Source organism: Trachurus japonicus, chromosome 16, assembly GCF_045865225.1.
Source record: "Trachurus japonicus isolate A0001 chromosome 16, Traja_1.0".
In the NCBI taxonomy this organism is placed as follows: Eukaryota; Metazoa; Chordata; class Actinopteri; order Carangiformes; family Carangidae; genus Trachurus; species Trachurus japonicus.
The window spans coordinates 6787341-6809120 of NC_140922.1; the positions used below are offsets into that span (position 1 = coordinate 6787341).

The 21780-nt window shown below is 41.7% G+C and overlaps 1 protein-coding gene across 1 annotated transcript; it reads right to left on the reverse strand.

The window, feature by feature from the left end:
- Window positions 1-8811: 8811 nt before the first annotated feature.
- On the reverse strand, window positions 8812-21211 carry brd2b (bromodomain containing 2b). Its single transcript, XM_085803568.1, has 12 exons — window positions 21048-21211; window positions 18307-18595; window positions 17784-17921; window positions 16660-16804; window positions 16279-16442; window positions 14995-15507; window positions 13127-13255; window positions 12796-13041; window positions 12422-12678; window positions 11977-12293; window positions 9158-9286; window positions 8812-9070 (listed from the first exon to the last, which is right to left on the reverse strand). Exons 1-12 carry the CDS (start codon window positions 21077-21079, stop codon window positions 8940-8942), a joined length of 2490 nt encoding a protein of 829 aa, XP_085659694.1. The 5' UTR covers window positions 21080-21211; the 3' UTR covers window positions 8812-8939.
- Window positions 21212-21780: the final 569 nt, after the last annotated feature.

A 21780-nucleotide genomic window follows, 5' to 3' on the forward strand; every position in this document is an offset into this window, starting at 1 on the left:
TTTTTGAGTTGTGAGATGCTGTTAGTGTTTGAGAGTCATTAATATTTAAACATTTCCCATATTTACTGCTCATCCCATGTGATGTGAATGCAGCATTATCTTCAGTGTTTCAGCAAATCCAACCAAAGAGGCTCCATCTTGTCTGCTCACTCACAATCACACACTAGAGAAACCCATTGGAGATCATCATCTATTAAATTCTGAAAATATCAATAGTTATTATCATTTTTTCGTATCCTCCCTGAACTGCATCTGAAAAATGGTGAGTAAAAAAGGCACTCCTCTTTAGTTGTGACATCAGTGACATCTAAATCCACCCTGCAGGTGACCTTCTCCCCTCTGTGAGGTGTCAGCTCGGGTCAGAGTGAGGTTGGAATCTCCAGGACATCATTGGTGGTGACCTGTCCTCCACCCCGTCTCTCAGACAGCTCACCCTCACCACAGCCACAGCACTGAAGAACAGAGCGTTCCCTGTAGTTAGCCAGCTTGGTCTGATGGAGCCAGACAGTCAGAGGCACTGGAGTAGAGACATGATTACTGCAAAAAAAAAAAAAAAGAAGAGCTAAATGGCCTGCTGGACATGAGCCTGCTTCAAGGTAGAGGAGTCATGGGCTATACACTTTTCCTCAAGACATTTAATTGAATCTTCTTTTTTTCTTGATGAAGCAAATTAAGCCAATGAAGTGGCACTGTTAGGAAATTAATAAGGTACATTTCTATCAAGTGTGCTCCTTGACTGAACAGTGCTGCATTAATCTACACACAGTTACTTCAGCTATTCTCAAGGCTATTTTTCAAGGTTGTTGTAATGGTCCATGTATTGTCCAAAGTGAACATATTACCCAATCTGAGAGTGTTAAGCGTCTGGTTAAATATGATTATATTTATATGACTATAACTTATATATCATTTGATATTTGTAGCCACCTTTATTAGTAGGAAAATCAGTTAATACAGAAATTGCAATGACAGTAAAGTCAATCATTTTATCAAAGAGAAAGTATTTGGCAAATGATTGTAACTTTTCATCAGTTGATCCAATTTACACTTAAAACATAATCTCTGTGATCTTTGTGTCATGTTCAGGGACAGGAAGCTGCAGTGACTCGCTATCGGAAAGTGACAGGCCAGGGCTAGCTGGTTAGCATGCTAACTTTAACTCATTGAGTAGGGAGAGGGTGAAGGGGGAGGGGGTGGGTAGGAGAGGGTGAGGGGGCAGCAACTGCAGGGGAAGTAGGAGAGCAAGCATCACTCTGCAGAGTAGGACTCCTACTTGTTGTATTTTTGTTTTGTTTTTTTGTTGTTGTTTTTTTTGTACAATGAAATGTGAATGAATGTGAAATGAAATTTTCAGATGTCTTACATGTTTTTGAAGCCAAAATTAAAACGGATAAATCACTGTTTTTCTTGAGAGACTCTCTTTCACAAAAATGCATTTTTCAGCTTTCTAGAAAAAAAAGTGGTCTTTTTGGTGCAACCAGGGTCTATTCAAGAATGGAACAAGGTACAAACAAATGTTTTTTCCCTAATTAAATAGAGAGTCTCCTCTGTCCTTTGAGCTATATGGTGTTTTCAGAGTTATAGTACAAAATATTCTGTGGGTCTTGAAATATTACTCAAAATGCCCCGAAACGCTGGCACAAGTCACTGACCATTTTATAAAAGGGCTGGCACTCAATGAGTTAACAGAGGAAAAGACGTGATAGAGACTGCTTTCCACTTCTGGAGACAGCTCATGGTAAGTTATGGAATGAAGTTTGATGTTGAATTCTCTGGACTGTTGAGTAAGTATATAGCTGCTAATGCTGGCTATATAGTAACAGCTAAACTTTCAAATAGCTCCTTTAAAGGAAACATAGGGCAACTGGCAGTGGCACAAATAGGCCACCTAGTTATACTGCCTGTCAAAAATACACTAGAATTATGTGGTGGTGCAAGAAGTCTCTTTAAAAACAGTGATGACATAATGAGGACAAAATCTGAATCAGTTAGCAGCAAATCAGTTGTACATTATGAAACTTTTTTTCCTAAACTTTACATAGCTCATTAAACTATTATATGTATTATATATTATATACTATATTATAATAGCTGTCTATACAATTGAGAATAGAATATGTGAAGATACTGAACCTGTTGGTGTACTGTATAATGCAGAGGCAAACAGCAGAGATTATAAGATTGTACAGAAAATAAAGTTATATCATCTTTCAAATGCTGAAAACCGATTGTAAAGTTCATGTCTTGCTGTCATGCAAAAGATTACTCAGTGAATTGTGCTCCTAAAAGCTCTCAAGCTCCAAAAACAGCTCTCCACTTGGCTGCACAATAATTAATGATGCAAATGTTTATGCATGCAAACCTGGGTTTCAGGTTTTATCAAGACTCTGTTGTTGTCATGTTCATTATTTAGCAGGGAGGCATTCCCCATAGTTACAGCAATTACATGTAACTGAGCAAAACAAAGATATAGTTTGGCTCTTCCCATGAAAAAGCAGCAGGCCTGTTACTGAAGCAGTCAAAGCGCACTCCCATGAACTAATTCATCACTCAGTATTTGGTCTCTCTACTCTGTAATTTGAGTCCAGTTGCAGTGTTAATACCCACAGAGTCCACCAAGGCATGAATTATTTCTACACTACTGAATATACTGTTATTACACAATCAGAGCGGCAGCAGTTTCAGTGTTGAGGATCTAAAATACGTCCCCCAGAAGCCCAACACACTTCCATATTAAAATGTGGCAGCTATCTCATCCATCACTGTGAAAATAATTAGATTCAGGCTGGAGACAAATAAACCAGCAGCAGACAACAGAGGCAGTTTGGAGCATCTGCATTTTGTGAGCCAGTATTAAAACACAGGCGAGCAGACATGACAGGCATTATTTCCAGATCATTCATGTCAGGCTGTCACTGCAGGAGCAGCCATTTGCCCAAACGCTTACTCGCTTAGTCAGTGCAGTGATAATTGATGTTGACTTTGTGAACGTGCCAGTGATCAGCATGGGCGACTGTGATGAAAGTGTTAACAAACCCACAAGCAGGAACTTAATGGATTTGTTCTCTTATATTCTAATGTGTTTTGCATGTACTTTGACATCAAACAGGAACAGACATCAGATTCATGTCTGTTATGGACGTTGAACACAGTGAAGTACAAACCCATTACGGTGCTACATACGTATCTCCTCTGCACTTCCTTATGATTTATTATAATATATATTTCCTGATGTAGAATGAAAGAATGTGTGTTTCAATTTTGTCTGGAGCCGTTTCACTTACAGTCGTTTTATTTCTTTAACCCCTTAAAGCCTGACAGAAAATTCTAATTATTTGCAACTTTAGTCTTTATTGGACCTTCTAAACAATTTTGAAAAAAAAGGGGAAATTGCAAGTTGTAGCCTATATATTTAATTTCCATTTGTATCGTACTTGATACATTCTGCATTTTTTTATGTTTTATATATAAGAAGAAAAAGTATGACACTGATGATGTAGAGGTCTCAATGACTATATGCATCAAATATGATACACTTGTAAAGGGTTAAAAGGTGCTGGCAGGTGGGTTGGATGGAGCTAGGCTAGCAGTTCCCCCCTGTTTCCAGTGTTTGTCCTAAGCTATGCTAAGTGCTGCCTGAATGTAGCCATGTATTTACATTTCACATGGGAGTGGGATCTTTTTTTATCAAAGTCAGTCAACTCCATGGAAATGGGATATCTGTGCTACAAAGATTCAAAGGCTTATATAAACATGTTGCACAGGAGTTTATCAAACTTGTTTGTTCCTCCTCTTTTTTGTATTTTTCACAGTTTTGTGTGAAACCCTCAGAGAGAATATACCTTTAAACACTGGATTTAAAATAAAGGTTATCATAACAATTATGATCAAACTGGTTTCAGTGTCCTCCCAGTCACCAGATATGAATCAAGTAGATAATAAGAATAAAATGATATAGATATGATAATAAAATAGTAATTTAGCCTAATTAAATTCAATTTCTCATTCACTGTGTTATTAGAGCCAATGTTGAGTATCTGCTGATCAGTTTCCAAATCTGTTAATTAAATGTTCTGGCCACTATAATGTTCTCACATTAGGCCTGCAAAACAAAAAGTAAATAATCAGCTTCATATAATATGGCACTGCTGGACACTGACCATAACTCGACAGCAAATAGTTCTATCTCACCATGAGGGAAGAGCTGTACGGTGAAGTATCTTCACTGGATAGTTCTCCTGTTTTACACTGAAAACATCCTTTGACCAACTGGTAAATGTTATTCATATCTGTTATGGCTGACCCACCCCAGAGCTTGGTGAGAGGCGCCTGTAGGCTGATGTGGTCCAAGCTGCAGGAGTAGATGTCGCCCTCCTGTGGTGTGAATTTCAGGTATAGGAGCAGAACTGAGTCGGGCTGACCTCACTCTGGTCCACCAGCTGCCCACTCGTGGTCCAGGTGGTGTTGACTTCAGGAGGATGGAAGCTGCTGACTACGCATGCTGGGGACAAGCAGATCAGAGATGTAGGACTGACTGTAGATGGAATAGTGGATGGTTGACAGACATATACAGTGTAGTTACAATACATAGTCAAAAGTACATGTGATGTTCAACTAGGTCTTACTCCTAGTTATGCACAAAGGTGATGTGAATAGGGGCACAACGTTGGAAGAACACACTAATCACAATCTGTATTTGCACATTTTGACCTGAGCTGGAACTATACAGTACATGACCTAAAATATTAAATTAAAAGCACAAGAACATTGGTGTCTTTTGGCCAGATGAGCTAACAACTGACTTAAACTGTTAATTATACTTTTGAGAGGTTATACAGGCCACCTCAGAGCCTTGGTTAATGTCGGGAGTGGAGGACAGAGCACAATACACAATTACAATGTTTACTGGTGCTTTGATTTTGTTCGATAATATGATATATTTAACATAAAGTTCATTCATTTTTTTCAAGTCAAATGGCAAATCATGGGCTGTGACCTTATGTTGAGTCTGGTTTCAAGTTTCCACTGGAGCTGACATGACTGAGAGGAAGTGATATAAAAGATATCACTGAATTAAGAGATAAAGTGCAAATCACAGCTCAAACAGAGGAAGGCATACAGACCTGGCGGTATCATGGTATGCATACTAATGACTGGAAACTCCCTTGTCTAGCGCTCCATAATAAACAATGACAGACACCTTAACCTGCACTGACAATACAAGCTGATAATTATACACCCTGAGAGGTTAATTGCAGCTCACGGGGATTTTCCCTGCTGGCACCTGTTCTTTTCTTAAGAGCAATCTTCTCATTAACTTGTGTTTAATAACACCGCTTACACTTGCTCCAATACACCTATAGTTCGACTGACTATTGGTATTGGGAGCAGGCTGTAATCTGGGTTTCAAGAGGATGAAGTCAGGGGAGATATACTGTTTATCAGTGTTTGCAGTGGTTTTGTCATTTAGCTGCTCTTATCTGCATTGAACAGGGATCTACTGACCATTCATGGATCCTGGTCCAAGACCAAAAGCTACAAAATTAAAGTTAGCTTACTTATAGCTTATAGTCCATTGTAAATTCAGCATCAAACTTCATTCCTTTACTGTCCATGAGCTGCTATACTTGATGGGAGAAAACTTACACATAGCACCTTTAATAAATAGAAGGGGGGGAAAAAAGTAAACCTCAATTATATAGTTTTCTAATTTAGGGCCCCACAACTCAGATGTTCACAGATTCAGTTATATTGTTGCTATCAGTCAAAACAAAAATGTAATTCCAAAAGTCCTAAAAAGAGACACTCATTCATCTTCCTCCAAGTCCTCACCTATGACCTTTGAAGGACTATCATTCTCCATCTACGGCAGTCAGTGCAGGATCAGGGTTCCAGTCCTCTGCAAACACCAGGAGCTGCCTGACAGGTGAGAGGGTCAAAATCCAGAAGCTGATCAGCATCATCATTGGAAAAGCAAAGCATTTCCCTGCAAGCAATACATATTGCATGACATATTGGTGTTAAATTGCAACTAGCAGTTGATAAATGGTCGGTTTTGTGAGAAAGTCTAGTGTAAACAGGTTGACATTTCAACTAATGTAGAGAACTGACACCAGAAAGCATCCAAGTTGCTGCTGAAATTTTGGCTGTGTAGTTTTTTGGCTCCATCAGACACACTGGCAGGTGACCAACCATGATGGCCTCTATTGTAAAAGCGTAGTTGTCTGGCAAAATATTTAAATGGAAGGAAACGGTAGCTTTTCAGAATCTAGATCCACAGAGAAACTCACCTCCACTGTATTTTAAAACCAATAGGAAGCAGCTCTGGGAGCAGGTTCCTCACTGTCTGTAGCTCCTCCCTCCCAAACATCCTTCATGCATTCATGTACTGATGGGATTTCTTCAATACAGGAACCAGTGAAGGCCTGTAACTCAACAAATTTCCATGTTGAAAAAAAGAGATTGAAGCTGCGACTCAGTGTTTAACATGACTCACTGCTGCCACCTACTGGACAGAGGTGGTAATCACAACGTGTGCAGCCTGTGGAGAAAGGTTGGTTACAGATGTTCATTTTCAAGCTCTTCATTTATTTATAAAGCACCTTTGCAAGTGAAGGACAAAATACAATTTAGGAATAATCTGTGTTCCTCTTAATGTTCACAGGTGTTAATGATCAATATAATCAAACATCCCAAAAAGAAATTTATTTTAAGTGCTTTTAGCTTTGAGAAGCTAGAACCACAACTAGTTTTGTGTTTTTGATTTTATGACTTAAGAATTTGTCTAGTGCTGCAATTAACGATTATATTCGACACCCCAACCTTTCTTGTTAAATATTTCAATTATTTTTTTCCAAACAGTATCCTGCATCTTTTACATGTGTTTTTAATTAATGAACTAATGAGCTTAATAAATTAATCTGCTGTTTTTTTTGGGGTTTTTTTAACTACCGTACTCTTTATTTGCTCACATTTAACCGAGGCAGCGTCTTTTGATTTGCTCTGAGACTAAAAACCAGAGAGTTACTGATAGAAAGACATTAAATCCTAAAGAGTAGAGGCTGTAGAGGCTAACAGTAGTTTAGTAGAAAATGACTAAAATGCTTATTGAATAGGCTTATAGCTGCTGATGAATCTTCTGCAGAAGATGCCTTGATAAATGATTGGACAATTCTTCAGACTATGAAAATTGTTTCCACTGTCCCTTCATCAATAACTTCACAGCTGCATAGCAAGTTTTAAAAAATAAAGTCAATCCATCAAACAGATCCCAGGCAGCCAGACAGAAGTCAGAGTGTTTCTACAGAAGAGAATAGTTTAATAAACACAGTCTTCAAATGAAAGGTATGTTTCTGAGAGGCAACGTCCTGCTTGACCAGGGGCAGAGACGCTGGTGTGAAAGCTCTTCAGGAAACAACTAAGACAGTTAACTGACATTAGAAATAATTATGTGTAAAAAAAAAAAAAAAGGAAACAAGGTAACTCAAATAAAAAGACAAAAGAAAGAAAGACAGGCAGAAATACAAGTTTGTGCAACAGCAAATACAATTTAAATATATACAAGCATATCTTCTTTCACTGAACATTCAACAACAGCTTTTAACTATGCATGGACTATGAGTATACTTTCTGACTCTCTGGAGGAAACTCGCAGCGCTCTAGCGTCGTCTTCTGTTTATTCAGTCAACTCTTTGTTCCAGTAAGTGTCGAGCAGCTGAAATATTCCTTTTGTGAAACTGTCACTGAGTTTTCAAGTGCTACAGATGTCTTCAAGACTCGGTAATGCAATACTTCACAGGTTAAGGAGATTAATGTGGGAATGAGAAACCTGCATTGTAATCTGATAACATTCAGCAGTCTGTGTTCAGCTCCTCGGAGACTGATGCACACTTAAAGTTACTGTTTGATATGATGAGGAGAAATGTTGAGAACAATGTCAAAGCTGAACCGATTCCAGAGACAGTACTTCCATTAGTGTCGTGTTTATAAGACTGGTCAGTCTTAAACGGCTGGTGGGCTTTCGGAGGAATAGTGCAGCCATAAAAATTTATACAAAATGAATATGCAAGGTAACAGCAAACTTTGTACTTACAGTACGTTTAGCCATTTCTATACTGTAATGAACCCACCACGTTTTAACGCAGGCTGTCAAACAGGCCGCGGCACGAAGCTCAATGAGAACAATGCGTGTAAACATAACTGTCAATATCCAGAACTCAAACTCAAGTTTAAATTTTTGACCTGAACATGGCAGAGAAACATTTGCTCATTAGACCTGTGAGCTCCTTAACAATACCAGATTTTTTTCTTTCTTTTTTTGTTCCCCTCCAAATGACCTGGATCATTCAGGCCGACTGGAGGGGCAGGTCTAAAATTAAGCTTGGCAGGAGTCCAGATGTTAGAAAAAGCAAGGCCTGTGACCAAAAGGTTGCTGGTTGAAAGTCCAGTAACATGGGAGGAAATGTGGGTGAGGAAAACTAATAAATAAAGACTCTTCCATTCCCCTCACCACAGAGGACACAGCCTAAGGCCAGCCAAAACAGATTTGGAGTAAGGCCCATCTTTCCACATCCTGTATTTTTTTTTTCTTTTAGTACTCCACTTCCCTCTTTGGGGGATCACCATAAAATTCTTCTTTATAAAAGAAACATAAATTTGTACAAGTATTTACAAAGGGGGAGGAGGGGGAAACCAAGGCATTTAGTGTTTGGGTTCTACATTTATCCACAGAGACTTTGTTTCACATCCCTCAGTCCCACATTCAAAACATTTTACGAGTCCACGTGAAGTTTTTTTTTTTGTTTGGTTTTGTTTGTTGTTTTGTTTTGCCATGGTATCTAATATCTCAGCCAACTAACTGTTTCAGGGTGTGTTGCGTCTTGGGCCAGCCCAAGTCCCTGAGTTATTAGTGTTTTCACTCCTAGCCGGTGCTAAGGATCTCAACCCGAGTCTGAATCGCTGGTGTCTGAGGACGAGGACGAGGAGGACGAGGAGGATGAGTCGGAGCTGGAGCTGCTGCCGCTGAGGCGTGAGGGCTGAGCCTGAGTCTCCGCGGCGCTGGGCTTCTCCACTGTGGACAAGAAGAGGAGGTTAGAGTGAGCAGGGCTGTGGATGCAGCGTGTCAGACGTCCTCTGCAGTGAGGGTGTGTGAACTCACCTTTAGGCTTCGCAGGTTTCTTGACAGAGTTGAGTTGTCCACTGACGTCCTGCAGCCTCCTCTCCAGCTCCCTCCGCTTCTCCAGAGTCAGCTCCTCTTTAGACTTGCCAACGCTGCCTTTCTTTCCAGCTGCAGGTGAAAAGACAACAAGGCTGTAAATCACCTGGAATCCACATGGCAAAGCAGAGATCTGTATAAGCTGCATGGGTAGAGGGTCTCAAAGCACCAGGGGGTTTTTTCTCACCTAAGTCATCTTGTGGTATTGTGTCAAATTCATCAATGATGGCATGAAAGTTGACAAAAAATGTGAGAAATGCATGTTATATTGTTACGATGTCTTGTGGACCTACAATACAAAAGTTAAAAGTTTAGAATTTTTGCTTGAAAAATAATCAGGGTTCCCACTCTTCTCTTGTAAGCTTGTGAGCTGCTACAGTCAGACAGACATGTTATGACACCATACACTAATACATCCTCCATCCCATTCATGCTTTGGAGAAATGTTCTTTTCCACAGTTGTATTCTATTTTGTACATTTAACCATTTTTTTTCTGTTTATTCCCCTCTCAACCCCATTATTTTGATTTAAAGGTGTGCAGTCTCATTTATGAAATAATCTCATAAATTGTAAAATGTAATCTCTTACATCTTAATCTCTACATGCTTAGAAACGATGACAAATTATGACAAATTTCAAGAACATTGCAAACATGCGGCCTAATACTGAAAACACTCATCAACTCAAAGTCTTTAGTTTTCTCACACAAGGCAGTTTTTGGGAAATAAATCCTTGGTGGGGTCTGGAAAGGATCAAATAGCGCTCTGGTAGCTGATGTCACAGTGTGATAAATAATTTTCCAGGACAACTCAAGCTTTTCCAGGACATTTGAATTTTTTCTCATTTTCCGTGTGTTTTTCATGACTGGAAAATTGGTGAACCATTTTCCCGGTTTTCCAGGACAAGTGGGACCCCTGATAATGATTGACAATAGTTGCAGATTCATTTTCTGTGTAAAGACAAAAGAACAAGTTGCATCTTCAGTCTGACACTTGGCTTCCTGAGCAGCTGCTTTGCCCATTTACTAAGGTAAATTAATTTAGAACAAGTATAGCTACAGCTGTCAGTAACTTAGCTTCATGACACTCATACAGCAAGGCCGGGTAATAAAGAAAGACCCCTACATAAATCATATTCATTCAACTTCCACTCCACATTTTCCCCTGGTCATCCACGCCCACATCTGCAGTGGCTGAGGTTCACCTTGCTTCCCCAGATTTGAGAACCGCTTTATGCATCATGCACAATGTTGCAGCGCAACGCATACCAACTCTGCAAATTCATAATTCAAACTTCCCCCATTGCTGTACTGAAGCTTATCCAGCAGCGTTTACTCAGGAGGAAAACTAGCCCTTCATTCACTGAGCCACAGAGTGAGGAGAGATGAATAAAAGATACGGCCGCAGTGCCCGAGTCAAGTGTGTTAACTGGCTGAGAAAAGATGACATTACATGCCTGTCAAATTGGTGGAGCTCTCTGGTGACAGTCTTATTACTTTAGTGGTTTTTTCAGAGAAAAAAACAACAACAGTTTAGAACTGCTCCTTTGTATTTAAAGGGATAGTTCAACATTTTGGTAAATTGGCCCATTGCCATAATCCCTATAGTTTTAGGAGTAGGTTCGTTACCTTTAATTGTCGGTGCAAGCTATTTTTAGAACGGCGGAGCAGAGCCGCGAGCTGCTCAGACCTACGCTACAGAGGCTCACGGGATTTCTTGGTTTCCCTCATCAAATACACAATCCAACGACTCCAAAGCGCTCTGGTGGACAAGTTGTGACCTGCACATTCACCACGCTATGAGATAATAACAGAACGTTACCAGACAGAGTTGTTTTCGAGGTAAATGCAGGGACTGCTTGCCGAAAAACTGCCCCCGACGGGAACGCACATCAGCAGTTTTGCATGAATTTACTTTGAAAACAACTCAGTCTCGTAACGTTCTGTTATTATCTCATAGCGTGGTGAATGTGCAGGTCACAACTTGTCCATGAGAGCATTTTTGAGTTGTTGGATTGTGTATTTGGTGAGTTTGATGAGGGAAATCAAGAAATCCCATGAGCCTCCGTAGCGTAGCTCTGAGCAGCTCACGGCTCTGCTCCGCCGTTCTAAAAACAGCTTGCACCGACAAAAAACTCCTAAGACTATAGGGATTATGGCAATGGGCCAATTTGCCAAAATGTTATTAATACTGAACAGTGATTAATAAGCAACCTGACCGCCTTCATGTTTGGCCTTCCTTCCCCATGTTGTAACTTTATATGTAGTTTGTTTATAGCTCTGTTAATGATTAAGTCAACATCTAGCCAGTGGGGACAAAAGTTGACACTTGGTCTTTTGTGAAATAAAATCTAAATAGAAAAAAAACTGCTTAACAAGGCAGTGTGCTAATCAACACTCACCACAAACTGTAAAAGTCAAGTGCAAAACCTTAAGGCCTCTCAACTGTAATATGAAGAGTAACACAAAAACAAAACAAAGCTCAGCTGCTCAGAGATGGAGAGAGCTGCTGCTTGAGGGCGGGAAACTGAACTGTAATTTTTTCGAGAGATGAGAAAGAGAGAGAGTGATGGAGCCAAACAACCACCAGTGAAATCTAATAGCACTGAAGTAATTGGTGCATTTTTACAGCAAAGGTCTAAACATTAGCAAAGTGGGTGTTATCAAATCTGGCCTACATTAGCTCTATCCCTGTATTATTTAAGTACGTATAATGTGTAAAATGGTGCAAAAGCTCAAAAACCTGTGTTTTTTTCCATTTACCTTGCTCTGCGTAGGGCTTGCGGGGCTTCTTCCTCAGACAGGTCATGACGTAACGCTCCAGCTCCTTCAGCGTCGACGGTTTGAGCGTTTCAAAGTCGATCTCGATCTCCTCCGGGTTGGTGTCCCGGAGCGAGGGCTCCCGGGACTGGATGATGTGGACCACGCGGCCCAGCTTCTCCCCCGGTAGCTTGTTGATGTCGAGGCTCAGCTGGCGTTTCTCGTCGTACGTCATGGGCACGATCTCCTCCTCCTCTTCCGAGTCGTAGTGCGGCAGCATGGAAGGAGCCACTGGCGGGTAGAACGGCTTCTTTGCGGCCCTGAGGAATTGAGAGGAAGCATATTAGAGGCTTGGCATTCTTTTTCTTTTTTTAATCTACAAATAAATATGCGGATGAGATAAAGCTGAGCAGTAAGTGGTGTGATGGCGAACTGTTTTACTACTAACTTGCTGGTCTTGTTGCTCTTCTTCCCCTGGGCTTTCTTTGCCTGGGAGCCACCCACTCTGGCAGACTTGGTCTTGAGTATCTTGCCAGGCATCTTCCATTCCTCAGAGCCAGCTCTGCTTCTGCTGACTCGACTGCTCCTCTTCTCCAGCTTCTTCTTTTTCTTCTTCTCTTTTTTCTCCTTCTTCTCTTTCTTCTTCTTGGGCTTGACAATGGGGCCTTGAGAGAGGGCAGCCAGCTGCTCGTGCATGGCTCGGAGCTGGGAGGAAAATGCATTTTTTTTTATTACAAAAAACAGTCACTGTGAAAATGCTTTTATTGTTTCTATGTTGGATCATAGTCAGCTGGATAAAGAAAGAGAACTGGAGGTGCTTACTTGTGTGCACACCTGGTCCTGTAACTCCGCCAAGCGATGCGCTCGCTCTTCCTCGCTGTCCGAGGTGGGGCTGCTCTCGCTCTCTTCACTCTCGCTGCTGGGCTCACTCTCGGAGGTGGAGGAAGAGGAGGACGAGGAGGACGAAGAGGAGGACGAGGAGGATGTCGGGTGGCCACTCATTGACAGGGTTGTATGATCCATGTGCGGTTCATCCGGCATCTTCGCGAAGCGGAACTCAAACACATCCTGGGTACAAAAAGAAAAAAAAAAAAAGGTCAAATCAAGTCACACAAATCATTTGTTTGTTTTCATCATGTGAAGCTGAGCTCACCTGCAGCTTCCGTGCCATGCCAACGACATCGTGGTCAGGTGGGTTGTACTTATAGCAGTTGGAGAACATGAGTCTGACATCACTAGCGAACTGCTGAGCATCCCTGTATTCACGACAGTCCATCTTCCTCTGATGAAGAATTAGCATAGGACAATGTTGGTGCTTCAAACAGACACATTTTAAGATTCTGGGTGTGTTCTTTTTTTTCTTTCTTAAAGAGGAACTATGCAGGATTGTTAGCTTAACTATGCTACATTTTTACCTTAAACCAACACTAAGTAACTTTTCAACCTTCATATAATATTTTCAGAACTTTTGTGATGGTACATCGACCTGCAACAGGTTGAATGACACCTCTGTCATGGCCTGAGGGGGTCTGTATCGCCTTCACTGGCACTAAACAGCTTCCAGGTGGATGGTAGGAAGGAACCCCTCTACACAAGAAACTACAAATGTGCTGACTGCTTTACGGCATCCGCCACTTTCCCCTTTCCCCATTCGTTGAAAAGACGGAAGTCGAGGCGAATGCCTATGTGGGATTACCGCTATCATGGCAGAAGCAGCAAGAAAACCAAAGAAATTAAAAGATTTGTCTGAGGAGACTAAAAAACAAGAGTTATGCGGAACAGCTGCGGCTCCAGCACGGCGGCGGAGCCAATACGTTTCTATACTGGTCAATGTGTGAAGCTTCCACCAGCTGCTGCTCCACTGCGTCACGGCTTCAGCATCCGGACCATGGTGCATAAATTCACCACATAGCAGCTCGTGCAGGACAGGAAATCATAAACAAAATACAAACAAAACACCCGGTTAATTTTCAAAATAAAATATACCGTGTTTACAGCAGATCATATTTCCCGCACTACACCTTGAAAACGTTGTAATGGGCTGAGGCCGGCCTGAAGTCAACAGGTCAGAGGACACCATGAATGAGGAGATACTGATTGTAAAATCACAAAATAGGCAGATCAACTGAAATCAAATGAATGTTTCACATGTTGTATTGCTTTAATTAAACAGCTTTGGAGTAGTTATGAGTGTTAAATAAATGACTTGTAACTTGTTACAGGAAGAATGGAGGCCACTTAGCATCACTTGGCTGAAAAATAACTTTGCAAGATCAGAGCCACCGCTCCGGTGTCCCAGCACCGCGACACAAACGCGCCCCCTAACCTCTTGTTAATGACAGATAAGACTACACAAATATACACACAGCATAACACGTATGATATAAAAAGTTATGTACGGCTCTATTGATTGATTTCTCGCCAGTTTCGTTTTAACAAATGCACATGAAGGAGAGGAGGGTTAGCAACCTCCTCAGCCTTGCATAGTTCCCCTTTAATAACAACACAAATCTATAACATTTTACAGTGTTCTGAAAATTTCAGCCCCAATATTTGAATCTGTGTGGCTCAACAGGCTCCCAAAAAAGTACCTCATCAGTCAGACTACGTACCATCAAACATAATAAGTCATCTATAGTTATGTTATTTATTGTCTTGGTCTACTCTGTTCTTTCATTTATGCATGTATCTTTATTTTTTACATTATTCATTCTTTCATTTATGCAGTATTCACTGTATAATCACTCAGTTGATTGCTTCTTTTTTCCTACTCATTTGTGTTATTTAATTGTTTCCTATTTTTTGCCTTTGTTTGTAACAAATTTGGTCTTTGATTATTGTCTTCATGGGTGAGGTTTTCATATAAGCCCTTTCGGGTTTCATACCTCTCTTTTGCACATTCCAAATATTGTTTATATATATGTTTGTGCAACATAAAAATAAATAAATAAAACAACACGATGGGAACAATTTCCTTTGTCCGTTATTCTTTCCAAGAGTTATAAGAACATGAGAATTCACCTTGATGGTGTTGAGGTCCATGGGACATTTGATGATATCGTGGTAGTCATGAAGTCCCAGTGCAGCTGCGTCCACAGGTGTGTAGAACGGCCAGGCGTACGCAGCATGTTTCTTTGACAACATGTCCTTGAGCAGCCCGCTGCAGTACCTCAGCTGAGGGCTCAGTTTGCTCTTCTTCGACGGCTGAGTCTGGACAGAGTCGGGTAAGTCCTTCTTGGGGGGTTTGATGGGACGTCCGCTGCCGACCCTGCGTCCGGCGTTGGCCATCATTGGCTGCAGGAGGACGGGGCCTCCGGGGCTCCTGACCAGGCCCATACCGGGCGGAGTGTCTAAGCTCATGCCCCCCATGGAGGAGATATTGTGCATGGACGTGTCGTGGACTTGGCCCCCGTGTCCTCCTTTCCCCAAACCCACCATGTGCGTTGGTCCGGACATGCCCACGCCTGATAAGCCCACAGTCAAGCCCATGGTGGACGGGGTGGTGGTGTCTGCCTTTCGTTTAACACCTTTCTTCTACGGAGAGAAATAAAGTGGTTAGACGTTACTATGATCACAGTATTGTACCTAAATCTTTCATGGTTTCTTTGCATAAGGTGAAAAATGATTAGGGCTGTCAATCTTCCCCCCAAATCAGATTCAAATTTCTAATGCTTCTCATGTTAAATATTCGAATTACATTTGAATATTTAATGTTCTTTTTTTTTTTTTTTTCACCTCTCATAGGACCAGCTTATTATTACGTCCCACGTCCACTAAAGGGCATTCCAACCAAATCTGTTCTGTAGGCCTAACATTTGCAACACACTTTAGTTTTACCAACTCAATATAAAACTTCAAGAGGGGAAATCGAAATATTTTAAGTAGTGGTGCAATGGCTCACAGTTGTGGCACATTAGTGGTTCAAGGATCGATCGATAAAAATAAGAAAAAAGGAGGTGTGCGTGTAGTGTGGGAACACGTAGCCCCCCCCCCCCCGCCAAATAAACAGGCAATTAAAAAAACTCTGCTGGTATATTTGAAGCTGCAGCAACAAAATTGTTCATTTTATCACGCTAATTTGCGTCGTTGCAGAAGGCACATGTTCGAACGCTAGTTTCCACCTTCGAATGTTTTCATTTTGAAAATAATTTGAATTCTGTTCGAATAGCAAAGTTCGTTCTGACAACCCTGAAAATTATATCTCAATTCTACCTTCTAATAGACTGGTACAAGAAAAAAAAACATCAATTGAACAGGTTCAAATCCAAACTAACAACTCAACATCATTTTCCTTCATCTATGTACCTTGGTTGTTGGCTGTGTAGGAGGCAGGCCCATGATGTTTGCCGGGGGCAGGCTTTTGGTCAGCACCGTCTGGGGAGAGTTGGCTAGCATGGACTCCCCAGTGTCCGAGGAGGAAGGAGAGTAGGCTGACTGTGACACTGCTGGCACCTGCTGAGCCCTCGATGCTGAGGGATAAAGCAAAGACAGAGAGTTAGAAACTCAGTTAACAAACAGTCTGGAGGAGGCACCTCGTCACAGGAGACGAGACATTCAAATGGAAACATAAGATGAAATGTGTATTCATAGCAGAAAACTCCAGAATATATTTGACGATTTCCAAGGGTAAAGCGATACACCATCTCCAAAAAACGACTTCATTCAGTGACTTTGTTAGCGACTCACAGTTGGATTTTCGGCCTCTCCCCCTGTTGTTTTTGTTTCGAGGAGCTGGAGGAGGAAGCTCGAGCTCATCCTGCGGCATCTGGGCCACCTTCTGAAGAAAGATCTTCTCTAGAGACTGGGCCATCAGTACAATGTCATCATTCGGCTGGGAAACAATTTATAAACACATTAGTCAAATACAAATTAAAAACATGTTGTTCTTAGGATGTATTTCTACTATTTCAGTATTTTAATTGTTATAACTCAGATTACTTGTTTCATTAGTGCTGTAATTCTTATCCCACTATTCCATGTGCCAGCTGATGAAATTGTCAATGCATTATCATTTCAGCTGTTGTGAAATAAAAACACCAGACATTCGCTGGTTACAGCCTGAAATTCTTGCAATACTCATGACATTTTATAAATTACACGAATAACAACAAAAAAGAAATGAATAAATGGGATTGATGATGAAAATTATTTTTACTTGGACCCCTAGTTACAGCTGGTCAGCACATCTTGCAATTGTGTGCAAGAGAAGTTTTTTGCAGTGTGATAAAAATCCATTATCAAATGCAGGTACATTATCAAATATGGCAACAGTGCAGCACAATGCTTCTAACAGCTGGATGCTGTACACATGAAATACTTGCTCTGTTATTACATGGGACAGAAGAATGTCTCAGACAGGTCTCTGTTTGAAAAGTGTCATGAAGCTTTTCTCATGGAAATGGAAAGGGGTTTTTAAATTACACTGTCACAATGATATTCAAATTTCCTGAGCCCGTACCTGGTCCTGGATCGTAACAGAGGGTTTTGTTAGGTCTGTTCAAAGGTAGACCACATCTACATGTTTGGTTTTTACCACTAAACTGGGTCACTAGGAAGTAGCAGGCACTTACTGTGGTTTGAGAGAAAAATCAAACCTCTAACACATACTATTTTATATAGCTGTTTCCTGTGCTGCCCCAATTGCCTTGAGCTTTATATAACCCTGCAGTTATCCCTGCTGTGACTAAGGTCCACCTGATACCCAATCAAATCATGAGTAGTTGCATTTTACTAGGAAAGAATAAGGGAGAAATCAAAAAGAAAGTGAAAACCGGATGGATAAACCCCTGGCTTTTTATCTCTGTACCGACCTTGTTGTAAATGTAGCAGTTGGTGAACATTGTGTTGAAGTCCTGTATGCACTCGCTTGCACTGCGGTAGAAGTTGTTCTCCAGGCGCTTTTTTATGGTCCCCATGTCCATGGGTTGTTTGATTATTTTATGGTAATCCTGACAAAGACAGAATAAGAAACTGTTATTTTTCTATTTTCATCCATGGATTTACAAAAACACCCCAATCCAAATAGGAAATGTTAAAGTCTAAATGTTTCTTTCCAGCGTAGAGCCAAATAGTTAAAAAAAAAAAAAAAAACTGTTTAAAGACATAAAACAGAGACACATGTGGGGATTTAAGAAAACTGTCGACAAGCCAAATAATAAATTGAAAATTTACAAACTCTGTCAGAGATTGAACATCAAATAGAGGGACATTTCTTTCATCATCTGAGCCTTGGCACTACCATGAGTTGCAGAAAACATGAGCACAACTCATCAACATGAAAGTGAAAGTAGAAAGTGAAAGTCTCTTTATTTAAACCTCCAGTGTTTAACCTACCGGTAGATTGAGCCTGTAGGCGTCCACGGGCTCATGGAAAGGCCAGGCGAAGTGGTGCCTCCACAGAGACTTCATCAGGGTCTTCTGGAGGTACTGCAGCTGGTTGGTCATGCGGCCTGGCCGGCTGAGGTCCTTGACCGGGGGCTGCGGCGGGACAGGGGGACCTTGAGGCAGCGTGTGCGGTAGAGACGGGCTCTCAAAGTCCTCGTACAGCAAGGACGGCTTGCGGATGCGTTTGCCCGAGCTGCTGTGTTGGTCCATCCCGCCGCTGGACAACCCGACCAGGGAGCTGGAGTGAAGGAGACGGACAGAACAGAGGATGGGGGGGAGGGAATATAGCACACACACACTTATATATACTGTAAAAAAAAGGAGAACAATGATCTATTTATGTGTGGGATTACAAAGACACACAATGTCCACACACTGCGAGGAGGAGAAGCCTGCTCGTCAAGGAAGCGGTCGTTTTATGTTCACTGTGCTGCGTGACTTTTCCCCTCCGTTATAGATCAACTGATCAATTCAGTGATCTGCTGTCCACTGGAACAATGACACACACTCATGGAAAATCTGCTGAAGTCAGACAGACAGTGCAGTCTATACATGCTTCGTTCACATAACCCATATGACCAGTGTAACCACAGCTCTGCCTCATGGTCAGCTAGGAAACTAGGCCTCTATCAACAGGCTGCTACTTTTAGCACAGACATGGGAACCGGCATCGCATGGGTCCGCACCACCTAAAAAGCAAACATTAACTTATAATAAGGCTGGGTGATAAGACCCTAAAGCTACATACATGATATACTATCATTTAGCTAGTGGGAAAATGGGAAACAGCTGTATTTTTTAAACCATGGCTCATAAATACATTATGACTCTTGGGCAAAAGACAGGCTTTGAGTTGTGGCACTCATTTAATAACTGTAACCATGTATTAAATTGAATTGAGTGCACCCTCATAATAAAGCTACAGAATGCTTAAAAAAAACAAACATAATATTTGTGAGCTGTCACACTCTCGGCCTCGGAGTTAACCTCGCAGTTGCAAGTGGCAGACGGAAGACTATCTAGATCTGAAAATGCTCCCACAATCCTCTCTGCCTTGGCTGTGGTGCAAACAAGACTAGAGGCATGTTGCATGTAACAGAGGTCCCTCGGTGCATGTTGTCAAAGAAAGGCCCTCTAAGCGGAGCACAGCACATGCACCAGATTTAGAAGAAGTTAAATCTCACCCCAGCGTTCAGGACACACACCTGCCCCACTGACACACAATCTGTGGCAAAGCCTATGAGCTGATTTTCGACATCAGTCGCAATCCAGGCAACAAAAAGAAAGGCTCAACCACGTTTGTGTGAATGGTAAGTGGTAAATGGTCTGTATTTATATAGTGCTTTTTACTATACCTGCAATGATACCCAAAGCGCTTTACAGACAGTACATCATACATTGCATTCACCCATTCACACACAAAGAAAAACATGAGCTATTATGTGGTGAATGCATTCAATATTATAAACTTTATTTCACTCCATATTCACTGCACCTGTGTCCAAGTGAAAAGAAAGCCTATTTACGGTCCACTGAATGTGTCATGTGGGTTACATTGTCCTTAAGGGGTTTCATTCAATAAAATAAAAGAATACAGTTTTATGAAAATGCAAAATGGAACGACAAACCATCAGAATAACAATAATACTTAGGAACCATTAAAATCCCATTCAGTTGTATTATTCTGTGGCCTAGTAATGTATTATTAGAAAACACTGGCACAGCTCCACGTCTGTGACAAATGTGGCTTTGTTTTTGTTTAAAAAAAAAAAAAAAAGCTGCATTGGACCTACTTCTGCTTCCTCTTAAATGCACCAGCCCTGAAACAGCACAGTCTCACACACATACACACACCATCTTTATCATTTAATCTGAGCGGTGAAAGAAAAACCAGACCCTTGCGTTTGCAATCCAACAGCTGGGGATCGCGTGGTTCGGACGCCCCGCCCTCCCTGTTTGTAAACACTACCTCTCAATGACAGAAACCAGAGTATGACTGACGATTTTCTGTCAAAAAAGCAACATCACAAGGCTTTTAATAAACAGTGTGACTTCATAAAAGCCTCAAAACTCTAATCGATAGACCGATCCCTCCCATTTAAAACACACAGTCCGATGTTTGCTAGCCGGGTGCTAGCCGCAGTTACCGGACCGCAACAATGCAATGCCAGACAAAGCTATCCGAGGACCGCCGCCTTTATGGATATTAAGCTCAGCGTGTAGGAGCATACTGGACACTGTATTTACTACCAGTTACCTAATGTGATTGTCACATGAGCTGCAGGATTAGCGCTAGCATGGTGGCTGAGCAATGAATGACAGAGAGCCCCGGCGGGGGAGTAGCCCGGCTGAACCCAGCCGGTGGGGTTGCAACTGTCATTTGTTTCCCCGCTGCGCTACTGGCTCTCTTGTTCAGATAAAAGCTAAAAGAGACAAGTTGGGACATTTAGAAAAAAAAACAGGTGAACAAAGCTCCAGCAGCGAACGCTCTGCCATACTGCTTTAAAACCAAGCAAAAATGGTGCGTGTCCAGACAAGCTAGCGTTGTTATGGGGTGGCTAACGGTAACATCACAGGGAGGCTAACGGTAACGGCAGCGGAGCAGGATGATGACATTTAAATGTTAGTCCGCCTCCACGGCCGCTGCAGGGGAAATAAATCCAGGGGTTAATAACTGCTGCAGACGTTACCTGTCGTGAGGCGGGTTGACGGCCGCTTCCATTGGGCTGAAGGCGGGGTGTTAGTACGATCCAATTTTTTTTCCCTCTGTTGACGCTGCACTTCCACAGAAACGCCACTGAGCTGCTCCGCAGTGAAATGGCGCTCCGACGCTTCCGTTTGACGCTATATAAACCCACCACGTGGCAGTTTGGCGTATTTCCTGTCACGTTCTCGCCGACTCCGCTCTCTGATTGGCTGCGGGCAGACGTCCGTCAAACTGTCAAACAGAGAGCACACACCCCTCATTCTCCGGTCGGTACATCTTGTTCTCTGTCTTGTATTTCTGAATACAATGGGAGCAGGCGTCGCACTGCGTTCAGTTGTATTATTTCTTAGATTTTGGCTTCGGAAAATCAACGAATAACGGATTCACTTTTACAGACGGATGTGCTCCTGTCTGCAGGGAATGGTGTTCTCATGTGTTTATGTTGCCTGCAGTATCTGGGCTGCTGATGCAGGGCTCCTCTTATGAAATACCTTTGGATTACCTGTTGGTAACTCGTATATTTACGGATTGACTAGCAGTTCTATTAGTCATTCAGAGGGCCGAAAACAAAACTACGTCACCACGCAGGCAAGGTGGTCAAAGGATTTTTTTATTTTTATTTTTATTCCATCACAGGAGAATTGAACCAATTACTTGAGTTATCAAGATGTGTGGTAGTTATTTACTTCAAAAATCGAGTCATCGCTGTATAAAAT